Genomic DNA, 27144 nt, shown 5'->3' on the forward strand with positions numbered 1-27144 from the left:
AGTATCGATAGATGGAAGAGCGCATAGCTATACACCGAGCGAGGCGATTCTCAATCGGGGCATTATCCCTCGTGGCACGCCGACGAATGCTAAATTCCGAAAGGAAAGCTTGTAGTGGCTTATCGAAGTGGCAATTAGCGGATGGGAAAGAGCAACGCGCGAGGCACGAGCGATTCGTATGCGTAATTTTAAGGCCACACGTTTCTTGCTCTTGCTCTCGCGTAAGAGGAAAACAAGACGAAGAACGAGAGAGAGAGAGAGAGAGAGAGAGATTTGTGAACTCGGCATACCTTTGACAAGGCGCGGGCAAAGTGAACATTCGTGTTTTGCGAACGGTCTCAACGAAGTAAATGAGAATAAGGGCTGTGGGTCGACAACTATGAGAAGTATAGCGTGTGTGCACTGTATTCGAATAACACCGCAGTACCAGGTGCATTGACATAAAGATCCAAGAGTCGATCGTGCCAAGTACAGTATAAAAGAAAAAGAAGAATTCGATCGAAAGAGAAACGAAGATAATTGAAAGCGACTTTGGGAATGATTCAAGATCGACCGTCACATTTTTTGCCCCAATTCTTTCATTTTATGACCCAATGAATCTCTGCAAGCTCCCGCAAAATCCTCCGGGGTTCTGAGCCAATCGAAACGTGCCTAAATTCAGCATCATATTGCCGCAAATCAAAACCTTGCGCAATAGATCTTGAAAATAATGGGGATTTGGAAAATATTTGAAAAACTGGCATCATAATCTTTTCACAGGCATCATAATTGTTAAAAAAGATCGAGATTTGCCAGTGATCGGTCGCGATGCACAGGAAAATCGTACGAAGCCGCGCAGCATATGCGAGGAACGCGTCTGGTGGCAGAGAATAAACGCGATCGAAGAAGGGGCAAGAGAGAAAAGGGGGGGGGGGGGGGGATTCGGCGTAGATATCGTGTACGAAACCACCCGCGCACATCCTGCTTAAGTTGCCGGAACTTCAACTCGAATGGTTTCACACACGCCGACCGTTTATCCGTGCGTGCGTCACTGAAGCGCGAGCCCGCTGCTCGTAGCAGGATCGCGGCACTCGTGCGATACCTAAACTATAATAGCATCTACATCATCATATGTGCCGCATCTAATACCGGTATGTAGTCATTCTAATGACATATACTCGATAAATAGCCTGAGGGAATAATAGAGTCATAGAGAAAATAATAGCTCCGTCATATTTCCATTGATAACCACTTTCATCTTGACCCACTCAATCACGATTATCCGCTTATTCGTTATAATAAATCGTACGCACCGGTGCAAATTGCAGGGTCTCATGAAAAATCATTTTTTCGTTGCTATATGACAGAAATTATCGAGCGATGCGGCACACGCGGAGCGCAGGTGCGTGCGAGAATCGAGCTTAAAAAACGTAATTCCAAATCGTCGTGGGAATATTGGAATTATTTGGAGGTGAAAATACGAAAAAATTTGTTTCAATTGCGCGATTGCTGTTGTGTTAATTTGTTGAACCTGAATATTCTTTAATTCGCTCAAAAATAGTGAAAAGCTCGTCACTTCGGTGACTATGCGCGTTAAGGCTTTGATATTGTTGAAGCTCGAAAATATCTTTGTAAATTGATTTTTAGTGAGTTTTAGTGATGGGTTTGGATGAAAAAGTGAACACGCGAGGGCAACAGTGGCCGGACCTTGATGAACTTAATAATTGCAGCTGATTGGCAATTGATGATGGAACATGGAGGAAGGAAAAGTGCGCTCGTCGACAACGAGAACGCAGCGAATGTTTCGGGGAGAGGTCGGATCGAGCTGAGAGAAAGGAATTGAGGCGCGGGGAGTGCGTTACTCGACGAAATACACGAAGAAAGGGGCAGGGGCGAAGCGAGTGTAAGAGAGAAATGTGACGTCGCAATGGCAGGAGTGAGGAATGGAGTCAAGTCAGAGGATAGAATGAAGTAGCTGCGCGAGACTGCACAGACCGTGGGTACATTCGCGTGCGTATATACGTTTGCAGAACGATGCGAAAGGGCTGAGGGAGGCGCGGGAAAAGATGCTCGCAGTGCGAGAGAACGCGTCCGCACGGACCTCAAGACGGATGAGATCAGTTAAACCAAACTGCCTTCGTGACAAATCCTCCGCTTCCTCTGATCTCGCTCTTCGCCATACCAAGTGGGAAAGATGTGCGAAAAGAGAGAATAAGAGAGAGAGAGAGGAGAAATGGTGTGCTCGAGGCGACCAAGAGAAAGAGGATGTTACTTATGTACGAGAGAATATCAAGCTGGCGACAAGAGAAGTGCGTTTGTCAGGCTTCGTTCTCTCTCTGTGCACATTTCGTAAGGGCACAATCGACTCGAAGGAGAGAATTAATAGCGACGATTGCATCATCCAAAAGGCTCGATAAAAAGCCAAGCTGTTGTAAGAACTTTGTACGATATGTTGAGTACATCGACTGCGATAAAAATTGCATCGTCGACGCGCGCGCGTCAGTACATTGCTCTACGGAACGAAACGCCATTTTCTAACGACCAAAAACCCCCATTTTCCTTCGTTTTACATCTAATTATCGACTGCGAAGTTATTCATCAGAATCTTTGCGTATCGGCGCCCTGAAAAAACTGCGTCTGGGTACAAAACTCTGTTAGTTCGTTACCATTTTTTTTCTTGTGTCCCACTTAACTCGATCCCCATAGCAATAAGTATTCAATAAAATTACTTCTCCAACGGCGTACGGACTCCACCCGTGTACTGGTTTTATGCTAAAATTTACGACTTCTGAGAAAACGGGGGCATACATTCGTGTGCGGAAATCCCTTCGCTATCATACTATAAAAATACATAATTACGCTGGTTGCTTTCGATTCAGCGTTCCCCAGCATCAACAATCATGATCGCACTCTTTTGAGGCTTTTTATAAACGAACGCGTCTCGCGTTTCTATATCGAAGAACTTTGTTTTTAATAAGGCCTTACACTTGTGATAGGCGAGAAAATCGGAAATTTTATTTATTAAATATTCTTCAATATTATTTAGTATTAATTAAATATTCTCTTATACTTGAATCTTCAAACGCGATTATCTCAGAATTGTGTTTTTTGAAAAATACCTTTGCAGTGGACGCGATTACTAAAAACCTATTAATCCGATTCACACGAAATTTGTACCACTTATTTATTAGTCGTCATTTTTTTTAAATTAACATTTTTTAAAATCCTTCGTCCAGGCCCGAGCTATTATTATCATAAATAAGTGGTATAAATTATGACGCTGAAGTTTCCAACGTTGGAGTCCAACGAAATGGTCTAAAAAAACTCTCAAATAATTTCAGTAAATCTTCAATTTTTTTGTTCCCTGCCGAATTTCCAATTCGCCATATTTCAAGCCACATCAATAATTCGTGATATAAAAAAATAATGAATTATAAATCTTTTTTTCGTTCATTTCGTTGAACTCCAACGTTGCAAACTTCAGCGTCGTTATAAATTTCGTATGGATCGGATTAATAGTTTTTTAGTTATCATGCCCACCGCGCAACTGATGCTCAAAAAAATGTGAAACTGAAATGCAGCTGGAGTTGGGCCATTTTGAGAAATTTTTCGATAAAAAAAATTGTACGAGTACATGAACGCATCAATATGTCGTTCGCAGTTTTTCAATAAACATTTATTTCCTTGTTGAAAAAAAATCAAGAAAATCACGTTTTTCGCCCGCTGAAAGTGTGGCCTTAAGAAAAAATAAGATCCAACGATCAGAGCCCATGGAAAATCTAACTCGATCCAATCCAATCCAAGCCCCTTGAAATTGATCGTTTCTATCGTAAATAATCCTATGAAAAAAACCTCCAAATTCCAGGTCCCGCGTACCCTTAATCTCGGAAGCAGCGCCCATTACAACAGGTTAAGGTCGAAGTGTCCGCGAGAGGCCCGTGCGTGGATCATCGTCGGTTAATGACAGGGCAAGATTCATTCGATTAAATGCCCTAACGAGTGAAGCTACGCCTTTTCGTTCAGAGGAAAGACTTGGCGTGTATAATACACACGTGGAATCCGAAGCGTTCGCGGGAGCGCGTATACGGTGAATCGGTTGTAAACTGTTACCAAGCGAGGAGGTGGATTTTAACGAGTGAACAACTTATACATCGCGCGGTGTCATTGCCACAGGGAGGGGGAGCGAGGGAGCAAAGAACGAGAGTGTAACGAGGTGGATATGTGTGGATTTTTGCTTGTCCGTTTTTGCATTGAAAGTCGTACACCGAGTGTACTACAGCTTCTCGTCTTGGACCGAAGCATAGCGAGCTCGGTCCGCATGAGAGGACGTTGGATCGAGCTGGTAGCGAGAAATGTGTAAGCTCAATCAGCGTGGGCGTCCAAAGTCCTCTTTTTCTCACCACGAAAAATGCACCGACACGCAGCACTTATAACGACACACGGACGCTCGAGATTTCTCGACGTCTTCGATCTCGCTACCTCGACTGAATATTTTCGAATTATCGGCATTGATATGCAGAAGCCAGCAAAACGGAAAGAAATCCTGAGATGAGCGCTCGCTTATGACGTTCGTTACGATAATCCTCTCGCTTCTTTAAGACGTAATGAGCCTTGATAAATGGATCGGGAGAGTATTTCGACTCCGGGGAAAAAGGTGAACGAATCACGGCGCGAAATGTCGAAAAAACTGTAATCCGCTTCTCGAAATGCGATTCATTCATTCGTTCTCGCATCAATAATCGATCGTCGTCGACGTCCAGGAACGTTGAACCGTTATATGCTCAAGGATCGAGCTCGATTCGACTTCTGTGCCCTTCGAAAAAACTGGCTCGGATCAAAAGCAAGGAGAAGGAATTTTCTTCGCCAAATCACGCAGCTCGTTCCGAGTAAAGTTTTCGCCTCGTTGTCCCATTAAATTCATTGAGCAACTGTCTCGTGATTTTTTGAGCTCCGCAGTTGCAAAAAAAAGTTGGTGAAAAGGAGGCTTTCGCGTTCGTTCATGACGAAGCTGCGCGGGCCTCCGGGTCAGGCGACCCGAGTTCACGAGCAGCCTTTCGCGGTAAGCGTAGATACGGTTTCGTAAATGACACACGTTTTCAAGGCCCGGGTTCGGGCGGAGGGGTTCGAGGAACCGCGTACCCGAGATTGGACGAGCGGGCGGCTTGGTTCAGCGAGGATCGACCAGACGAGGAGTAAAAGAGAGGAAGAAAGAAAAGATGCGAGCGCCGGCTCCTCGCCGATGGGAGATCATAATTCGCTGGTATTATTATAGAGCTGCTCCTTTCCGGCTGGTTCCCTCCTCCGTTCCCGGTGCTGCTGAGAACATGGCAAGAGAAGCTAGCCCGGTCGCGACCGCGACCACAATCGCCGACATTTTGGCCCCCGGAGTCTTTGATACTGCCACTGAAGAAGCGACGCGGAGCAAAAACTCGCGGTGCTGCACGTCGACTTTTTCTTAGAAGATTATCCATTTTTGTGTACCACGCCCAGCACCGCGCTCGGCTCGCTTATAAACTGATGGCGATGATTATCATTAACACCAGCCGGCTACTTCTTCGAGGCATCGAATGCTGATTGTGAAGTCCGACGCCCCGTCGAATCTCAGAGCGACGTCAAAGAGCAGCCAACAAAATGTGCACCCTGGGATTATGGTCCAGCGGACTTTGGGGATTGGGACTGCGAGAGACAACGACCTTTGGGAAATTAGGCCCGTGATCGGTGAGCGACTTGAAATTACACGGAGTAAGAAATGTGCAGAATTCGCGAGCGAGCGTTCGTTCAACGAGACTTTTACACTCGCGCACGGAGATCGAAGATCGCGCCTTTTGAACAACGATGTAGGAAATCCTTTCAAGTCATTGTTGCGCGAAAAGATTCAAGATATTCATAGAAACTTGTATAAACAATGGTGTTACTGCTAATGCTTACTCTCGTGACGCATTGCAAGGTCCTGGACGATCCGCGCGGCTCCATTAATCACAATTACGTGGATTCAGATACACGCACACAAGAGTGCGGCCTCCTCCCGGCGAGTCTCTCTCGATGGCTATTGATAAAAGGAGTAAGATCATGAGGTTGATCATACACGCACAATACCGCCCACATCGACGACGGCTCTATAACGCCGTTTCCGTTCTCCCTCTGCGCTCGCGCGTCCTCACAAATTCACGCTTTTATCCTTTCGTCTCTCCGCGCGCAGCGGGTGTGGATCGGATTTGTGCAACAAAAGGAACGAGACGCTTACGAATGCGCGGAATTTCAGTCGCGTCACTCGGTTCGAGTGCGCGCCTCCCCCGCGGCCGTTCCGAAGAGGGATCAGTTAATTTATCAATTCGTCGAGCGCAATTATGCGTGTTTGAAAGGGACGACGAAAAAGGAGGCTTCGGATTGGAAAATCTGAAGGGTCAACCGCGATCGGAAGGAAGATCGAGAACCGAAATTCAATTCCGCGTCGTGACGTTTTTTCTCTCCGTTCGTGTTGCAACGAATTTTATTTTCTCGAGAGTCACAGATACTCGAATTTTACAAACCTTACAAATATCTTTATTAACAAAAAAAAACGTTCACTTTGCTTTTTCCATTTTAGCATGTGTCGTCGGTTATATTTCGTGTATAATGAGATTGGAGAGAGAAAAAGGAAAGAAAAAATAAAAAATACGTCAACTCGCAGTGTTCTCCGAACTACCGTAATTATTTAATTATTGAAGAAATAAATTCTGTAAGTTATTGAAAACAGCTGAAAAGCTCCTGTAAAGCGACTCTCTGCCAGCGACTCGTCATAACACAAATGTACTTGTCTCAGAGTCGCTATATACCTTGACAGATCTTTGTCAAGGTTACTTAATTTTTCTTCGTCATGTAAACGACTTTGAATCGATGTTACACTTGGAAGAAAATATAACTCAGTGCTCTGTTTTCGGCGATGGCCAAACGACAAGCGTCCTCTTTCCCCAATCTCGGGTTTCCCCTTCTCTCTCTTAATCTACTAATACGCCTTTAGATCGTTGCAGTGTACTTAAAACAGCTCTTCTAATATGCAGCCTCGGATATGCGTTTCTTACGTATTTGTTCTCGTTGTTAGTACATATTCAGAAACGGTAGTCATAATTCATGGCGGTTTTGCTTAGCATCAAAGGAAATAGATGGAGAGATGAAGCCCCTCGCACAAGCCTTAAACACACGCGGCGGCCGAGAATATGTTCCAGGAGCGCGCGAGCGATGCCGGCCGCTCGTGTACACACACTGCAGACACGCCGCACGCGGGGAATTATACCGTCAGATGCCTCCACCGCTTACCAGAAAATCCAGCACCGCGCATGAATATTAATCGCTTGGCATTTCCTACCTGCCGATATACTAACGAGCTTGCGGTAGCCACTAATCGCGCTTTACGTTTCACTCAATGTCTCACCGCAATTTGGAATATATCGGAGGCTATACAGCGCAAGAGAAATGGGATCTGAAAATCGGGATTGGAGCTAAGCCACTTTTTATGGCTTTTCGATAGCTCCGACGCTCTTTCCTGCTCCGAGATCTTAATTATTTGATCGAGGGGCATCTACAATGTTGCGGATTCGGAAAAATGTATTTTTCCATACGGCGCGGAGACGGACGTTGATGCGCGACGAAGAGATCATCGCCGGACGAGAAAACGAGTTTTTTGAATTCTTGAGCACGTTGCCTCCGCGCTGTTCAGTCCCCGAGTAACGTCGCGATTGACTTTCGTTTTTTTGCTCTCTCTTTCTCTCTCCTCGCATTCGACCCGCGTTTATTTTCACGTTTTCAAGCAAATAAATAGTGGAAACGCGCAACGCGTTGAGCTGCGGTGACAGCACGCAGCTTAACGCGGATCAGGACACGTTGCAGCGAGAACATTCGCAACGAAATCTTCGAGACTTTTTTATATTAAATTCTGCTATTCTCAATAAGGAGGCAAATCCTGAGCAACATATAAAACGCCCAGTGCGAGGTGAACGAAACGTTGTGCAACTTTTTGGCATACACAAGTTTACGTGATCTCTCCCGTTAATGCTACCAGATCCCGAGACCCGCGTTACCACGGACGTGAGCAACGAGCGCAGAACGAAATACCTCCGGAGTTTTGCTCTATCAAACGCGAACAACCGATCATTTTTCTCTCCGTGTCGTGCTGCCGCCGCCAGCTAAACTGCACACGCGCGCGCTCGCGTATCCCATCGAGGAAAGTTTACACGCGCGAACGCCTCGACTACTAATTTTTTCGCGTTTCTTCATCCTTCATAAGCATGTTTATCCTTCGAATTAACAACCTCAAACGTTTTTCTGTAACTTCGTTCCACGATTTTATATCTCATTCAATCAATATCTCATTCCGGTGAAATTTAACGACGTTGAAGTTTGCAACGTTCGAGTCCGACGAAACGAAGGAAAAGAACATTTGTAATTGACCAATTTTTTATTTCACGAAGCATCGGTGCAGGTTTTGGAAAACTACGAAAACTACGAAATTCGGCGGTGAACGAAATTGGAGGGTTTTTTAGAACATTTCGTTGGACTCCGACCCTCCAAACTTCAGCGGCGTATTTAGACTTTGAGATCGTTCGAGACTCGGAAACGCTTCGAGCTCGTATTTTCGCCTGATTGAAAATTTTTTATTTATTTAAGAAAATCGTTTGGCAGGCTTGATTTTATTTTCTTTACGAGAAACGAGTGAGATTTGTTCACGTTTTGAATCATTCCATTATTGTACCAAAAAGAAAATGTTGCAAAAAAAAGTTTGTTTTTTACTGTTCGATAAACGACGTCATTGCGTTGCCTCGATATTCGCGGAGGTTAAAAGGCGTTTGGATTGTAGGTTTTGTTAACAGTCGGTGTGCACGTTCGAAAAAATATTTCAGCATTGCGTAGTTCTTGTTACTTTATCTTTTTTGCTGGAGGAGGGATGAAAAAACTTGGACGCGGTGCACGAGGCGATTTTCGTCTGGTGAAGAAGGTTTTTACTCCGAGGTTATTTCTGTGGAGGATGATCGTGTGCGCGCGCGAAAGAGCGTCTGCGAAACGGCTCGGTTTGAGGCAGCATAAAGTCCCTCGTTGCAGACGTCAGTGTTTACTTTGACGAGGCGAATGGAAAGTCGTAAAAGTTCGAGGCAGGCGCGATTACAATTTTTTGAAATCCGTTCGCGTATTCTCGCCGAGCGCCGCCGCAATCATCGTACGCCTACTCGAAGAAAATAAAATATAAATTCTGCAGTTTCTCCGGGCAGACACGCGGGGCTGCTGCGGGTAAGGACAAAAGTGGTTAAGTTTTTGCAAGGGCAAAAACAAATCAAGAGGAGAGTTTGCCTGCTGGCCCCCACAAACCTTTTGTAGTTGTAACCGATTTTTTTCTCATTTTTTTCAGCCTCCGTCATTCTCTTTCACGATTCTTTGAACGCACACGAGTTTTACCCTGGCGTGTATTTCCTCGGCCCATAATTTCCAGGGAATGTTAAAAATCTCGAGTAGCATCGGCAAGCCGGCCTTGGGAATAAAAAATCCAAGAGGATTCTCGTTTTATCGGTCCAAAGGGAACATTGAAAGTTCTCTCATCCCTCAAACACGCTCCTTTCCAAATTCAGCTGTTACGCGTATATAAACGAATAAAAAATTCAAAATCAAAAAATGTGTAAAACCACGTTCGCTTCGCTGACCGAGGACGAATCCTTTCGATTTTTCCGCATCCCCAAGAAACGTCGCGCACTCCCATGGCCTCGTCGTGAAATCATGCGGTGAAATTCGCCATTCCCTGGAGCTCAAAGTCCCGGCGACGATGCCTCGCCCGCGCGCTCCATGATTACGATTTATGAAGGGAGGCAAAAAGAGTCGTCCAGGCTCAAAGGAACGCCCGGTCCAGGGCGTATCTCGGGCCCGCAATATATCCGTCTTTCTGCTCCGCGCTTTCACTACTCCAGTCTGTGATACCTTTTTCTATCGGTTCATTAGCACCGCCTGCGCGAAAGTTTTGCGTTTCGGAATCCCTGCGGAGGGGGCTCTCTGGATCTCCCTTCCTCTCTAGACGCTCTCGCGAATGCGCTTTGGTTTCGGGTTCCCCAACTATTTCCGCGAGCCCCCTCGATGACTCGCAATCAGACAATTTATTAATCGCCCGGAGCATGCGCGAGCGCGAGACTCTAAAGACTTTCGTACGCGCACGCACAGTTACATAGAAATTTATAGATTATCGTTATATTTTTTGTCCACACATTTTCTATCATGTCTCATTTGCTACGGAGCCCGAGTCCTGTGGCACCGAACCTTCGAAAATGTCCATTCGCCGTCGCAGCCATAAATTTCAAGCCCCGAAAATCAAAGTCACGCTAAAACAATCTCAATTTTTTAAGCCATTTCAAATGCAATCGCCCGATTTTCATTGCCCTCCAAAACCCTTAAAACTGTCACTAAACGCGATAAAATGTTAAGGAGGAAAAATCGAGCGTGATGTTCCCATTAATCTCGCTTATTTTTTGACGCATTATCAGAGATTTATCTGCAGCGTAGTTTTTGTATCTGCCAGCATGCGCACGAGTATTTCCCAGGTTTTGTTTTACTTTGCGGCTCGTAAAAGGGGGTAATAAAATTAGCATAACCCCGGTATATTATCGGGCAGGGTTGCCGCAATATTTCGTTGCAATCGGTCGCCGGTGGCTGAGAGAGAAGCAAAGACCCCAGATTCGAGCTGTGTGTGTGTGTGTGTGTATCGCACGGCGTATGGTTTATGTTAACTGGACGATCGGGAGAGAGCGAGAAGGGCAAAACGCTCATGTGTAACCCCGCGTGGCCGTGGAACATCGAGACGAGTCCTTGTACACAGCGGAAGGGTTACACGGCCCTGGAGCCCGTGTCCATGCCCTACGGACTGGAGTAACGTTCGAGCTACACGAACTTGGACTATCGTCGAACTTGCCATGTATCCATGTCCGCAGACTGCGCCTATGGAACGAGTGCCCCGAGGGGGTTTTAGCTTAACGGAAAATAGGGAAAAATCAGCGGTGCAGGAGAGACTGCGAACACGTTCCCGGGGCATCAGTGACGTCGAGAATGGTTTACAAAATAAAGGAATTGGAAAATTATCAGTTTATTTAGAGAACATTTGACCAACAACGACGAGATTTTTCATGGACAATGAATAATCGTTGATTGCGCGTTGAGATAAAGATCGATGGCAAAGTTGAATCGTTAATTATATAGAAACTCCAAAGAATTCAGTACGCCATTAACTGAAATATAAAGTTGGTCATCGCAATGAGCTCGAGTCTGTGTCCTTGACATTATCGCAACTGTTGCTGATTATGAATCTCAAAGATTGAAATATAGTCGGGGGGATGAAGTGGGTTATGAATTTCTGTTTGCAACCGTCGAAGGCGTGTATTTAATTCATAAAATTCGAATGGCGCGGTCGAGGCGTGAGACGATCGAGGGATACGAAAAAACTGGTGTTCGTGTATATATATTTTGTGATAGGAAGCGACTGTGAGCCGAGTCTCTGAGAGCGACGTGATGCAAGCACATCGCGTAGCAATCGTAGCGAGGAGCGTGTTATACCGCATCCGCGTGCTCGTTCCGCCTTTGAATTAATTACGATTTTAGTCGCTCGAGAAATAATATCGACGATCTCGGAACGTGTTTGGCGTGCATGCTCGTACCTCCTGCTTTCCGATGTTACACAGCATCGGTACGCTCCCTCGCTCGCCACTCGCTACATCTAGCTTCGACTCTATACAAGAGCTCCATGTATAAATGTACATTCGATTGCAATAAAAGTCGGAGCGATCGAATATCATTAATCAATAATAATCAAAGGAGCTGGGGGAAAGTTGTCCTGCTGGAGTAAGAGGGGGGGCGAAGGGTTCGAGAGGAGATTGTAATTTTATGGAGTAATCGCAATCGCAGATTGAAAATCGTGTTTCAAATCGAATACAACTTAATCTTATATGAATAATTATGAGAATGCGATGAGATCGATTATATGTGTGGCGATGTGCGCGGAGGATTGTGCAGAGAAAAATGTGGGCTCTAATAAAGATGGAGATGGAGCGATATAATTAAGGGCTTTTTTTCGTCCCGGAGTATAAATCGTTGGCGTTAATGAAAAGTCGAATGGACTCGCGATTCGAAGGGTGATTCTGCGAGGTTTGAAGATGCGATTTTTCGTTTTTTCACGAGCGTGGCTATATCGGATTTTCGGTCTCGTCTCGTCTCGGTTTTCTTCCCGAGGAAGTTCTCTATATACACGCATTTGTGTGTTGGGGCACTCGACGTCGTTGACGGGCATTCGATACCTCGAGCGACACTCGATACTCGCGCATCGCCAAACACATCTCGCCGCGGTCTTCCACTCGATGGATTCGCTCTCGAGGAATGGCATCGCCGAAAAAGCACAGATTTTGCGTTCACGAGCACGAGAGCGTGTGGCTTCCCTTTGTGCCTCTCGTTCATGCAAAATATTCGCTTTGGCGAAAGTTCCGTAGGACAGGTTGCCCCGAGGCTATTGTTTCGCGGCCCCGGTGTTCTCGTACGCGTTGCTTTTCATCGGAGATTCGGTCCGTGTCTCGGGAGCGTCTCCCGAACGGAGGAACGGGACCTTATGACCATTCTCTTGAATCGCGGTCCCCATTTTTTCGCGCACCCCTCTCTCGACCGAGACAAACTTCCATTGTTTTTCGAAAGTCGCTCCGTCCTTGTTCGCTCTTTTAGTTTCGCTCTATTCCCTCGTTCTCGATCCTCTTTTTATCTTCGGCATACGCAGGGGGACCGAGAACCGTCGCGGGGAATAAGAAGAAGAAGAAGAAGAAGAAGAAGAAGAAGAAGACGAAGACCAGGCTTTCTATTGTATTGTAATGGGCATTACTCGGTGAAGGGACCCCTGGTGTCCTTTCTTCAGCTTTCCCTTTCTCCCTTTCCCTGTAAACACGCACAAACTTTTTCGTCTCCTCGTGCACCAAAACCGGCTCTTTCCCTATTGCACAATTTATAGCCCTTCGTTAGTTTTCGCCACGTCTTTGTTTTCCGTTTTTATTTCGTATTTCTTCGGCTCTCTCTCTCTCTCTCTCTTGATCTTCTCATTCCTGTGCAGATGCAGAAGCGTGAGACCCGGACTGGGTGCGTACGCGCGATCATCCCCCGAAGAAGTGGACCGAGAATCGAACTTCGAGGATCGCAGTTCGATCGAAAAATTTGTTTTTTCTCGATCACGCACGCGATTATTGTGGGGAAACAGTTTCGAAGCCTCTCCGATTCGAGCACCTTTCCGGCCGGATTGAGCATAATAAAATTCTCTTCGGCTCTACTTCCTGACAAAGGTGGAGCCGGGATTCGATATTGATTGAGTTCGCCAGTGTATTTAACCGACTCGCATACGAGCGCTCCGTACAATACCGCGTTTCCGTATATCTGGAGATCCGATGATGGAAATGGTTCGTCGATTTTGTACAGCCCTGGGTGCTGCATGGCTGCCGCTGTCGGATCATCAGAAACGGGGTGTTCGGTTGAGGGCGGACGGGGACGGTAGGACGAAACGAATGGAACATCTGCCGATGCCCGGGCCCCCCGAGACCGTTCCCCGTCGCCCCCCTCTCGCGGCTCTTCATCGCCGAGCACCATCGCCTTGCGCCACGTTATACGTCGACGACGAGAGGCCCCGGCCGGCTTGTAGTGGCCCGGGGACCACACCAGTGCGCTCCACCGCGATCAAAACAGAGGGAAAGCCATCGAGGAGGGGGGAGAAAGGACGAGGGAGCGGAAAAGGGCGATGGTTAGAGGCATGTGGCGCGAATGTGGGAGCGAGACGGAGCAAAAGGACACGTAACTGCGAGTTGGTTCTACTGCCCGTCCAACAAAAGTTGGACTCTTTTGACTCGTTCTGCGCGTGCGCGCGCGTCTCTCTTTCTCTTTTCCGTTCTTTTTCCGAACAGCAGCTCGTGCGAAAGAGACACGCATATACGCGGAGGGAGCGCGGCCCGAGGCCTGGCGCGTTCCCGTGCGTGCCGGCATTCGAATCACCGCAACGGATCGCCCCGTGCAGTTGAGAGACTTCGAGAGTCTGTCCCTAACGAACAACACACCACGCGGGTTTCGCCCGATCGGGGATTTCGATGCCCGCAGACTGTACACAACCGATAACTCGCCCTGCGATGCGTACCGCGACCCCGGAATAACTTATTTAAATCGCGCCTTTCGTGCATGCGATTCGCGCGCCCAGACCTTCGTGAGTCCGTTGGAACGTTACGCGGGAGGCGGGATCGCGTCGCTCGCGGTGCTCCGAACAAAAATTCATCCCGATCCAATGGCCTTTGGCACTTTCAACGTCGCGCTTATGTTTTTATGAGCGATTCTAAATGAATTTCAGGGCAGAATGTTCCGGGCGGGTTAGAGAAATATTCTTTGTTCTCATCGTCCTCGGAGCTCATCAAATTATCGACGAGGAATCGCTCGCTTTGTCTCCGCTCGAAACGTGACCCCGAAAAAGCGCTAATTGCCGCGGTGGGGAGAAAAAAAATGGCTTTCTGCTTGAGGCTGAGCCGAGTAGCGCGTTAATACGTTTCGCAGATCCAAAAAGAATCCGTCATTTGTTCTACGAGTTAACGAGAGCCACGCGCTGCTCGATGTATTCCCGAGTTCACACGGCCGTTACGTCGATCCTCGCTCTTTTTTATCGGCTTTTAATAGCCCGTTCTCGCTTCGATTTGAGTCCCACTTCCGAGCCCATAAAAAAACCATTTGTGACGAAACGAAAAACAAAAAGTATTCGCGAAGAGATCGCTCCGGCTTGTTCATCCGCAGTTGATGTCCGATTACGGATGATCGATCGGCCACTAATGTCCGCGAGTCGATCAAGAAGGAGCTCAAAGGCGCGGTAGCGATCCGCGACGAATAAAAAAAGAGAAAATGAAAAAGCCCGCAGCAGCACAACAATGTCGAATAAATTCGTTGCGACAGAGAGAACGCGACGCGAGATCGCATTACTCCCAGCAACGCCCCCGCGTTATCCCACGCGCCTTTCACGATAATTACAATCTTATGATTCGCAATTAATTATGATTTTCTTCGACAAAAGCCCGATCGTTGAGAGCTAACGACGATTTGCGAGCAGTTGAGCTCGATCAGCGAGCTCAAAACGGAGCTGAACACAAAACCAAGCGTTTCTGGTCGATTCGAGAGCGCCGGCTGCGGGACTGACCTCGGATGGAAGCTTCCCCAGCGCTCGACCCAGTCGAGTACTTCAAATTTTCTAAAAATTACTTCGCAGCACAGAAATATAGTTGATATTCGGCTCGCCGGGATTAACCGCACGCGCAAAACCGCCTTCCTCGGCTACCGAGTTTACTGCTCGGAACTAAAAACAGTAATCAGCATAGAAACAACAGAGTGTGTATAAGACACAGCAGAATTCTCGAAGAAAGCAGACCAGCAGGAGATTCGCGTCACGTGCACACGAGAGAGTTACGCGAATCAGTGAGCAGCCACACTCGCAATTCCGCGGGTACGCGAACGCCGTGCGATTACACAAGTTCCAGCACCACCGTGCGCGCGCGCGTCACAAAGCCTGCTGCGGAGCGCTGAGCAAGCCCTGCATTAGCTTCATGTTGAGAGAGTGTTCGTCGTTACACTTGTAATAAATTCTTGTACTCCCACTGCTCTCGCGGGCGACCACCTTGTGGCATATCATCGTACGTATCTACTCCCACGCACGCAGTGCAGAGTTAGGCAACGTCGGACTACATGTGAAGCGGAAGTAACCTCACGAATCTCCTTTCAGGACGATTGTGACGCGGTCACTGTACAAATCGCAAGCGCAAAAGTGTGCTTTGATGGAAAAAATAGGGGCATGGGGATACTAGAGAAAACGAGAGAATAGAATACCGAAAAGGATCCACGCTTCTGTTCACCCAAAGGACTCGAGCACCTCACGGAGCCCCGGGCCGCCATCTGTCGCGAGATAATCTTCATCCGAGTATTCTGACGCCATACAAAGTGGAATTGGAGAAAAATAAATTCTTCGTGATCTCAACGCTAGTTTCGTCCGTTGCTGTTTCGAGTGATGAAATTTCTGTCCGAAATACACTCCCCCGTAAGAAGCTTCTGTTTAATCTTGCTTCTGTGTGCTCCCAGCATTGACGTCGCATATATAAAGGGGCACTCTCGAAGCGAGGAAGATGGACAGGAAACTGGATCAAGTGACCCGATAATGGGCTCCATGCGGGCTGTCGAGCGAAATAAAGGCGGTAACAGAGGTGTTCGATACTGTACGGGAGGAACACGGGATACAAGAAAGGATGAAGAGAGAGAGGGGATCGTGGGACGCGGAGGATGTCGGAGCTGCGAGCAGTCACCACGAGCTTTTGCTGCTAGGTTAAACCGAGAGATCCTATTAGCGTCAGAGTTGGCCTAACTAGCTCTGGCAACAAGAACTTTTGCCAACTCTCATGTTGCCAGGCGTCTTAACGCGCAGAGGAGGTTTTTTCACTTGGCCGCAGAAGGAGCATTCTACGGGATTTGGAGGAAGGATTCTTGTTCGAGAAGTAAAGGCGACTCGAGCCTGAGCATGATGCAGGAGCGAAGAAGGTTTGCCGTCGTTCTGATGTTCGAGTTTTCATTCATACGAGAAAATGAAGTTACTTCGATGACGACAGTGATACTTGGTGAGAATTCGTGCCCCCCCCCCCCCCCCCCCCCCCCCCCCGGAATTGTAACAAATGGGGGAAGCTATTTGCGAAGAGTGCAGAGATGGGTGTCGACGAAGACACGATAACCGAGGAGAAAGAAGGCTGCGGGGACTGCTCGCGTAATTCGAGGCTGCGGCTCTCCGCGAGAGCCTTGAAAATTTTTGCAAAAGTGGAGAGCCTGGGAGACGAGGCAGCAGGGAAGGTTATCCGGTTTCATCTTCGCCAATGCCTTATCTCCGCTGTGCGATCGCGAGCTACCAACAACGAGCAATGGGTTCAAGTCGTTCATCAGCTCCGTTCATGAACGAAGAGACCGGGCGCAGCGGGCTTGCATCTCTTTCACCAGTATGAGCGCGCCGCAGCGCGGAGAGTGGAGCAACGAGATCGACTTTTTATGGGGCCTTTTCCTTCGTCTCTGTTCCCCGACAGCATCGCCAGAGCTCGCCTTCCTTTTTCCCATATTCTGAAAATTTCCGAGAGCCGCAGTCCCCGCGGCGCGGCAGCCACGGGAACGACGCAGCTCCACTTCGCACAGCACGTGGAAGACTTTTTATTCAAACGAATTTCTCCAGCTTTGTCTTTTCTTTCGGAGAAGGTCTCTGGGTAAAGAGATACGAGGCGAAAGAGCACCTTGGATCTCGTCACTATTTGCGCGGATGTATGAAAAGCTTACGCCGAGAGAGAACGACGGTTAAATATTGTCGTAGCTTATCTCTCTTTCGTCGTGTCAACTCTCCCTGCCTTCGAGTGTGCTTAGGCGTTTTCTTGTGACGACTGACTCAAGCCTCAAACTGGAAATATTCCAACAGGAAACACCTCCGTGCTCGCGGTATTCGAATTTATAAATCTCGATAAACAATGGAAAAAAAATCGTCCTCGTATGAGGCTCGTCCTGAAATATTTCTCGCCCATTTTGAGTCGACACTTCCGCAAACCGAGCCTCCCACCACGTGGAGGCACCGTCGCGAGCGTAAAACTTTCCGATTCCAAATCGTCGCCCCGTGCCTCGTGGAACGACACGCTCCGACCAACCTTCATATCTCCACTAGTAGTACAATGTATTCGGTGTGTTAGACACCAGGTACAAGGGACGACGAGCGCGCGGGGGAGAAGTAGAGAAGCAGAGAAGCAAACAGAGGCACACGACGAGGCACTCGTGCGTGCATGCCGCCCGGCCGCTACGAGATATCCTTTGGCCTTTCTTCTTATTTCTTTCCCTTTTTCTCCTTTTCCCTTCGATCCTCTCGTATTTCTAAGTTCTCATACATTCGCGTGCTGCTTTTTTTGTCCCATAGATGGCGCTGCGTGCGTGCGTGCGTGCAGCATCAAGAATAAACTAAAGAGCCAGAGCGGAGATGGACAAAATAAGCGAGGAAAAAAAAAGGCTGTGCGGATACGAAAGAAGACAAACGCGTCGGTTGCATCGGAGAAAGACATACGAGACTACTTGGTCGTTCTGTAGCGGTATTAGAGGTTCGTCACTAATATACCGGAAACTGAAGGGATCCGTGCACTGCACCAACATGCCAGTGTTCCCATTAGGCTGGGATGCAAAAAAATCGATATTTTTTCTCAGAGCTCCAAGAGAATTCATTAGTGCGTAAAAAAAAGCCATTTTCCCAAAATTTCAGATTTTCAAAAGATTTTTTAAATTTATTACTCAAGCAACTTTTCCATATTTTCCTGTTTTTCATTCCCAAAATCGCGAAGCAAACATTTTTTTTGCTCTCATATAAAATTTTGTCTGTATATTTAGCTATAAATTGTGAGATTCAAAAACGTGAATAAGGGCGAAACTATTTTGCAAAAACATGTTTTTTTTTTAAATTTTGTCGAATTCGAAAACTGGCTTCAGCGGTATCTAAACATTTATTCTTTAACCCGAAATTTTGGAAAAATTACTTTTTTTTTATGTGCCAACGAATTCCGTAAGAGCTCCAAAAAATGTTGCTTTTTTTGCATCACTCTAATTCCCGTACAGAGACAGGGTTTCCTCGCCTCATTGGCTCTTCGCTAGGGTTCTGCAAGTCCGAAGCTACAGCGGTTCTCAATAAAATGCTTAAAATAGCCTCGTAGAGTCTCGATGCCTCGATGCCTCGATGCAATTATCGAAAAATCAAAGTGTTGCCACCAAGTGTTACAAGGGGCTTGGAGAGTTGAGAAAATTCGTGCGATATCCGCAGCAGCTGAGCACGAATGACGGCAACTTATGAGATTCATTATCCCGTCCAGTTTGAAGTGAATCTGGCAGTGGGCAAAAATAATATACACGAGGAGAAAGCACGAGGCTTCGGACTCGAGGGTCGCGGAGCGTTAAGAGTTCCTCTTGTGCGAGGCGGTGGTGCTCGCTCCTTTATAAACGAGATTGCCTCGAGGATCGATACGTTTACAACTGCTCAGTTTATAGTGAGACTGGAGATTTTGTGCACACGCCATCGGGGCATCTTTGCGCGCAGACACAGAGTGCAATTTTCTTATTTTCCTTATTTTCTCATTAGCTCCCTCTCTAACTGGCTTTATTTCCGTTTCGCCGCAATCTCTTAAACTCTTTCAATCATACCCGCCGAGACTGCGTCTGGCTCGATGCTTCGACTCGCTTCTCATGTGCGCGCCTCGTTGACCCCGAATACCGAGAGGTACGTTTAAGTACTCGAGGCGAGCGCGATTCCCCCCGCGCTCTTACGTTTATGCTCGGCTGATGGCTCCCTCTGGCCGAGCCCCGTGCGAGTATCGGGTGTCAAAATGGGCTTTCGAAAATATTCATTTATCCCACAATTGGATAGCCGCTAAATTTCATTTTTAGACGCGCAACTAAGAAGAGAGTCACAGCACAGGGAAAGTTTCTTTGGAAGAAAAATCCTCGAATGGTTCGAACGAAGTGAATAATTGTTCGAAAATCCTGCACAAGGAATACGGCAGCCCGGCAGAAAGGACGGGCGTTTCGATAGGTTTGTGGCACCGTGCGAATTTCAGTTCACTTGGTAGCAACAAGTTTCTACCATAAATCCAGCGCACCGTTCCGCACAATTGTGAAACGCAAGCTATACGCGACGGTGTGCGAGGCTGCGCGGCTGAAGTTCACATCTATTCGTAGATAGCGTTAAAGGTCAGCGCTCCGCATCGTTGCCGCGGTTCGATTGCGTTATTTGCTCGGGAGGAAAAGCGTCAGCGGGGCGTTGAGTCACGGGGTTGAGGGTCGGGCAGCGAGAATCGTCGAGCAGTTTTTCCTCAATGAAATCGCTCATTTCGATGCGGAGCGAATTCCATCACGTTTTTTTTACTTTACAAAGAACTTTCCTTCGCGGAGTATGAGAAAAACGTTCAAGTTCGATCGTGCGTGTGTGTGCGCGCGCATGTATATATTGAGATTGAGGCATCGTCGGGCCCCTCCAATGCTGTTCTCGCATCGAATGTCAATGCACGAACTCGCGCACCGCCTGAATGGAAGGGGTCGCGCGGAGGGGGAAGCAGAGCGAACGAATGTGTCGCCGAAGCGTCTCGCACCTGCCGCTGCGCCAGGAGCAGAGAGGCTCGCTTTTCATCTCATCCCACCGCGCGCCCGTTCAACGGCTTTTTCTTCCATTTTCCCAAGATGCGAAAACACCAAGAATTATTATTCAAATTTATTTTCTTCAAGTTCATCAAAACCCTTGAAACTCGCAGCACGGGAGGATCGAAAGGAAAGTAACGAAAAGCGCGATCCCGAATGAAAGCTCAAACCCAATTGGAAGCTCAGCCTCGCCGAATGACCGCCCGGAAGCCCCTCGAACATTTGATTAATTCGCAAAAAACCTTCGCCGTAATGAGCCATGAGAAAAAAGGGGAAAAAATCGCAATACTCGCGAAGACGCCAGAGACACAGTCGCCCAGAGGCAGGATCGAGAGCCTCGCAATTACTGTAGCGGTATATTAGCCGTGTATCGTATCTATATACAGACAATATTATCCCCTCGCGAGGACCAAATCCCTGGCTCTTTCTTCCTCTCTCTCTCTCTCTCTCTCCCCCCGTTCGTCGCTCCGGAGAATAATTAGGTACACAGTAATGTCGACCATGCACTCTCGACTACGCGAAGAGGACGACTTGTGTGGAGGCCTCCGGGAAGCGTATATCGTCTTGGTAGTCCCCCGACTTTACGGGAAGCCGTGGCTCTTTCCAGCGTCGAGGTAATGCCAGTACAAAAGGTAGGGCTTACTTTTGTGTGTACGTCCATTATGCCAATAATGGTGCAAAACTCTTTTTTCTTTCGTTCGCTCACTTCTTTGGTGAACTCTTGAAAAAGCTGCTTCGCAATGGTACTCGAAAAGAGGGGGGAGGGGGAATAAAATGTTAAACTAAAATTTCGAGGAGCTAAAATTCTCGAATTTATAAACTGCGAACTAAATATTAGACTAAATATTACTGAGGTTGAAATACTGAAAGACCGAAAAGTCGACCGATCGAAATTAAAAAATGCAGCGGAACTCAAAATACACGGGTCTCACTCGCTCACTTATACTCAGATCGGTGATCTCGAATTTCGCATATCCAAGTTTTATAAGCTCGTAAAATCCACTTTCGACTTTTTGCTACTTTCTATTCTGATCTGTCTATATTTTGTCTACTCTCTCCATATTTTGAATTGGAAAACATGAACTTTTGACATTCGTATGGTCTGTTGAAATACCATTCGAGATGAAAGCTATGGAAATATATATTTTCGAGTAAATACGAATTCGTAATCTGCTAAATAGTCGATCGGAAATAAGAATTACGGATTACTTATTTTGAACCCTACCCCTCGAAAACGCACTCCGAAGTATTCCGAGTCAGCGAAGGATGAGGAATGAAGATAATCGATGAGGAATCCTGACAGCCGATTCTCTTACGAATTCACATAAAAACCGACGCTCCGCATTATCGAGTTTGTTGGTCCAATGAGATAAGCAATTCGGCCTTCGTACTCCGCTCGTCTCCCTTTAATAGCCTGCAGGCCTTAAAGCCTCTTTTTGGGGCTGATGCCGATGTGTATCCTTTTTTCCCTCCACTCCGTTGGAGGAGCCCCCCTCTCTATATACACATTTAGACGCGCCTGTGGACTAACCGACTAAAAAGAGGCCACCCTTCCCTGACCGGGTTGCTTCCCGTCACGATTCTTCCTACGTCGCGTCCTCGGCCCCGCACTCACGCTGCATTCCCATATGCCTCTATCTGCCTGTATATGCATATCGAAGAAAACACCTGGCAATCGATAAACGGACTGTTACGAAGCAGGACGAAAGCCATTGTCGGATGGACACTCTTTCGCATGTTTCTTCATCTATTCGATGGGAAAATTCGAAATGAAAAATATTTTTCGGCTAATAAATTGCAGATAGAACGAAATTTGAAGGATGCTGCGACGTCGAGGGCTGACGTCGCTCCTGCTGGGGCTGACAATCGAGTGGAAACAGCAATGATTATGCGAGGGAAGTATGAAGACGATTTCGAGGGCCGTTAAGTATACGCAGGAAAGAAAGTGATCGACTTTCCAATCCGAGTGAAATTCTCTCGGACGACGGAAAAGACTCGTCAAACTGCCGGAAGTTTTTGGAATTCGGAACAAAGATGGAGCTCAACCCGAAGAGAATTGAGGCGAGGGAGAAGAAGCAGCAAGTTTCTTTTGTGGCTCGCGAAAATCCCTAAAGAAAAAACAGAAAGTTGAAAGCTCTCCCCATCGACGGAGGGCTCGCTAGAAGGATCGATCGGAAAAGATCGCAGTAAAATCACGACCGTCCCATTTCGCCTGCTGCGTCAAACGAGCTCTCCGATATTCAACGTCCGAAATATCGATACGAGCAATCGAAGCCGGTGACAAAAAAGGCAGAATCGTTTCTCAGCTGCGCGAAAAAGGAGGACGGAAAGAGAGAGAGAGAGCGGCTTGAAAAATCAAAGAAAGGAAAGACACGAGAGCTGCGTGAAAGAAGAGAGACGATAAGAAAATTTGGAGGGATGAGAAAAAGGTGCGCGCGTTCACGAACGGATGTGGACATATCGAGACGTGAAAGACACTCAGGATACATACACGTTACCCGGGTTAAGTGTCCACGCTACGGTTTATCGAAAGTTACACAAAGGCGAGAGCTGCGAGGAAAAAGAGATGAAGAGGTAAGACGCGCACACGCGACGATATTCTAAATATTCGTATACGAAATGTCAAAATACATATAAACGTATAAGGAAAAAAATGCTTTATGCTAAGCGAGCGAGAAAACGAAGGAAGAGGCTAACAATTCGTGTGAATTCTTGAGGAAAGACGTTGACGCGCATCATTTAGTACGGCGATGGGGCGAGAGCAAGACTGCCAAGCCTTTTCCCTCCTTTAACGACCGCTGTCAATTATTTTTCGAGTTTATTTCAGATCGATTTTTATAAATCTCCAGGACGAAAAACATTGAAATGCTGAAAATAAATTGATTTGAATGGGGTTCCTTATTGTACGATTTTCGGAACCGAGACGAGGCTCCGACGAGTACAACGATACCGCTGAGAAAAAAAGCTCGAAATTTGGTCACGGTTTGCTCCACATATTCGTACGAGGAGACACGAAAATTCTGTAGAGAAAAATTGAAAGATCGAAGTAAGTTGGAAGGTGGAAGAAAGGTTAATGGAAAAGGAACAATGAGGAAGAATGAGACATCGAAAGACCGGAAGATCCCGCGTAAAGAGCGGTGCGGTCAGTTTGATGCGCCAGCGTACCATTCGGCACAAAATACTGCTACTGTGCGTGTAAAAGTACCAACGTACACGCCGTACTCCGACGGTGTAGAGTACTCGGTACAGCGTACGATAACAGTACGAATATATTGAGTGCCGACATACTCTTTCCACCGACACGAGGAAAACGTACCGCACCAGTACGGCGTATGAATTATACGATTAAACTTTCTCTTATCGCGTGCGTCAAACTTTCGGGAATGTTCAATTGTATGAAAAATGAGTGGCATGAAATTAAAGATTGTTCTCATTATTGAGGAGACTACGTTTGTTCAGCTGATCCAATAAATGATTCATGCGTTACCCGGAGAAAGCCAGCACCTATATTTAAGCGAATCTAGTCTCCATTCAATGTTCATTTGTCGAACCAGTATTCATGCAGTGATAAAAAAGTAACGAAAACGAAAATGTCGACGTTCGTGATCATTTTTTGTGCCGCCTTCAGTCCCTGCGCCTTGGTATGTATTGCTCCAACGTCCTCCGAGCTCTCTTTTCATTAAATGTCTTTGTATAATTGTATACCTCACGAAATATCTGTATAGGGAGCGCTCCTTCAATCCAGCCCGTTGAAGCTATATTCGCCTGAATTGATGCCGGAACAGTGGTTAATTAACTTTATCTCTGACAAAATCGACTATGCAGTGAAATCGATGAGCAAGTCCACCTCACTTGTACAGAAGCAATTTTTCAATTTGGATGTGCACTCCCCAAACATGCTCAGTTTCATGGGCTCCAATCGTAACACACTAGAGAAGCATTTTTCTACGGTAATAAATATATAAAATGTGGAAATTTATTTGAAACTTTTATTGTGAAGAGAGAACATAGAAATCTATGTTCCCTTCGGCATTCAAATTTTCTCGATTGTCAATTTTTTCACGCAGCTCGAAAGCAACGTTGACATCTATCTGAAAATGAACAAAGCAGGGGTAGAGAGTTGCGTCGCGTGCTCGGAGTGTCGGAAACCGTTCAATGATTACAAGACGAATCTCTTGTCAGCGGCCAGCGGCGCGTACGGTCGGTTGGTCAGCGGGTTTGCAGAATTGCTACGTCAGGAAGATACCCAGCTTGCTTATCTCAACGAACTCAGAAGTCGTGTCAACTCGGAGAAAGATTTCAATAATTACGCGGTAAGAAAGACAAAGATTTATTGGAAATGTTCGTCAACGATATTCTTACTTGCCGGCGTGTTGTCCCTTGCACTCGTCGTGACGCCCACTAAATGATGCTGAAGTTTCCAACGTTGGAGTCCAACGAAATGATCGAAAAAAACTCTCCAATAATTCCAGTAATTCTCCTATTTTGTTCCCTGCCAAATTAGCGATTCGTAGTTTTTCAAGCTGCACCAACGATTCGTGAAATAAACAATTGGTGAATTAAAAACGTTTTTTTCGTTCATTTCGTTGGGCTCCAACGTTGGAAACTTCAGCGTCGTCCCACTAAGTCAATCCGGACATATTCACTCGCGTTCTTTTCTTCTTTTCGGTTATAGATAATGTTGTACGTACAAAACACCAAAGATCAATACTTTAAGAGGATTAAACAGGTTGAAAAGGACATCCTCAGTGTCGGCGAGGGAATGGCCATCTTGAATGAACTTAACAATAATACCGATCCGGACGCGTTCCTCGTGAAAGAGCGAGAGATGCTTCGGGAAGTTTATCGATGCATAGATTCAAAAAAAAAGGCGGAATAAAAATAGATATTTTTTTTTTCTTTTTTTAATAGACAAAAATGACAGTTCGAGTGAACAAAAAAAGGGACACAAAGTGCGAGAAATCGAACGACAAGATTGGCAAATTTTGCAACGCGTCATCTTCAGGTTTTCATGCGGCAAACCTGGCTTTCTTACCAATGATTTTTAGTGTTTATTTTTACGGAGGTTAAGCTTCAAACGAGCAATAAAAGTAGGAAAGGAACCCTGCGAATCTACGGAAAAATTTTTATTTATGTGCCCTCCAATGCCCACCGAGGTGTGTCGCGGGAATCACGACAATTAATGAACAATTTAATGTTTTTTAATTAGAAAATGTTCTTCTTGAATTGGAATTTCGTGAAAAAATTCTTAAATTTAGGAGCTCCTAAATTTTGGTAGAGCAAACCAAAAAACCGAAATCAATGATGTCCGAAAGTATAACCACTCTCGGATGTTTTTTGAGATTCAGGCATTCATATGAAAATGAGAACGAACCAATTGCGCTACGTGCCACAATGATAAACATTCTGTTAACATATAATTTTTCATTTTTCTTGATTTGAGTATAACGACAGTTCGTTTTAGCAGCTGCGTAAAAGCTGAATTAATAGCTCTTTAATGGCTACGTTGACTTATTTCGGGGAACGTTTTAAGAAGCGCGCTACAAAAGCGAGCCTAATCTGCATTCGATATCCGGTATCTTTGGGATCTACTCAGTTACGAAAAGTAATCGCACAACGATTCGATGTTGAAATTGGAACGTGCGAGAGATGACAAAATTGAAGAACGAGACCAAATTTTATTCCGCGCTCGCGCGTTTTCATTGTTGAAATGCTGAGAAAATTCTTCGATTTTCTTCAAATTATCACATTCTCGGTGTTTCAGAGACTACGAAAGTAAACGAAACAACGAAATTCGGAGCGGTGTCCAGCAGCGCGAATCTCAACATGACGGGGGCCATTTCTTTGTCCTCTGTACTCTCGGTGGAGCGCCATATTTTTTCGAAGCTGCGACCGAGGTTTGCGTCCAATCGCGTCCGCTTTGAAGATGCGATCGTCGATAATTGAATATTCGAAGCAAAAGCAGGAGCGAGTGGAAGGTGTTAATTGGAATACGTGGTCGGAGCGCGGTCCAATCGCGAGTCTTTTCATCCGAAAGTGTCAGAAAATCGGCGTTAATTATTTTCCAAAGTCGCAGTTAGCACGGGAGGAGTCGAGCCGGTAGAATTTCGAGCAAACAAAAAAAAGGCAGCCAAGTTGATTGGTTTCCCATGGTTATGTTTGCGGGCCAATGACAGAGCCGTACAGTGATGATACAGATTCGCAAAGTTGTTTCGGCCGGGACGCCGAAGAGAAGATGGCTGCGCGCCGCGAGAGTCAAAAGCGAAAGCAGAGTGCCAAGAGATAAATCACATCGAGAGCGGATCTACCGTTGTTCGACATCCAATTATCGTCATTATGATAATTTTTGCGATCGCTTCGACGGCGCTGCGCACGTGCAAACGTCGCAATCAGCGGGCTCTCACAATGATGGATTCGAGCGTGAAAAATTTCGTGCGATTTTGTTCGCGCGCCAACGCTTTTGTGACGCGAGGAATATGTCTCGACGAGTTTTCGTTCCGTTTCGTAATCCCCGATGAGACAATAATAATTCGTTATTAATGCTGAATAATAGGCGTACCCGAGAAGATACGAGCAAAGATACGTTAAGGGGGAGAGAGCAGCGTGCTTCGCCGAGCGACTCGAGGTTTTAATGGCCCGTTGAGGTGCGAGACGCGAAACGAGTAACGAAGAGAGAGAAAACCTTTCCCTCGAGTATTCCATGTCGCGGTGCGTGGGCGCGACCGAGACCCGCCGACAATTAAAATACGACGGGGGATAGAGGGCTCATTGTATTATGAACGCGCGCGTTGCGCGCGCGAGTCTTTAAAAATGATTTATCGCGCGCGCGCGCGCGTTCTCTACTGTCACGAGTCCGGCAAGTCACAGCGACGTCGTTACATCGCGCCCGCCCGGATATTTGACCGCAGACTCGTGGAATTTTATTATTCAATCATT

At 46.5% G+C, this 27144-nt stretch overlaps 2 protein-coding genes and 1 long non-coding RNA gene across 4 annotated transcripts in view; 2 read left to right on the forward strand and 1 right to left on the reverse strand.

Annotated features, from left to right (window-relative positions):
• Positions 1 to 27144, reverse strand: part of N (neurogenic locus Notch protein) — a 186785-nt gene that overhangs the window by 151328 nt on the left and 8313 nt on the right. The gene's annotated exons all lie outside the window — the stretch shown is intronic.
• On the forward strand, positions 980 to 3240 carry LOC122411454 (uncharacterized). The gene is made up of 3 exons (XR_006261154.1): positions 980 to 1130; positions 1347 to 1450; positions 1627 to 3240. It is a non-coding gene; the product is annotated as an uncharacterized lncRNA (long non-coding RNA).
• LOC122411451 (nucleoprotein TPR-like) overlaps positions 21915 to 27144 on the forward strand; it is a 32257-nt gene continuing 27027 nt past the window's right edge. Inside the window, exons 1-3 of the mRNA XM_043420226.1 lie at positions 21915 to 23849; positions 23934 to 24158; positions 24276 to 24521. Of these exons, the coding sequence (XP_043276161.1) occupies positions 23799 to 23849; positions 23934 to 24158; positions 24276 to 24521 (522 nt within the window). The 5' untranslated portion in view covers positions 21915 to 23798. The remainder of the gene's footprint in view (positions 23850 to 23933; positions 24159 to 24275; positions 24522 to 27144) is intronic.

Source organism: Venturia canescens, chromosome 5 (genome assembly GCF_019457755.1).
Source record: "Venturia canescens isolate UGA chromosome 5, ASM1945775v1, whole genome shotgun sequence".
Lineage (NCBI taxonomy): Eukaryota > Metazoa > Arthropoda > Insecta > Hymenoptera > Ichneumonidae > Venturia > Venturia canescens.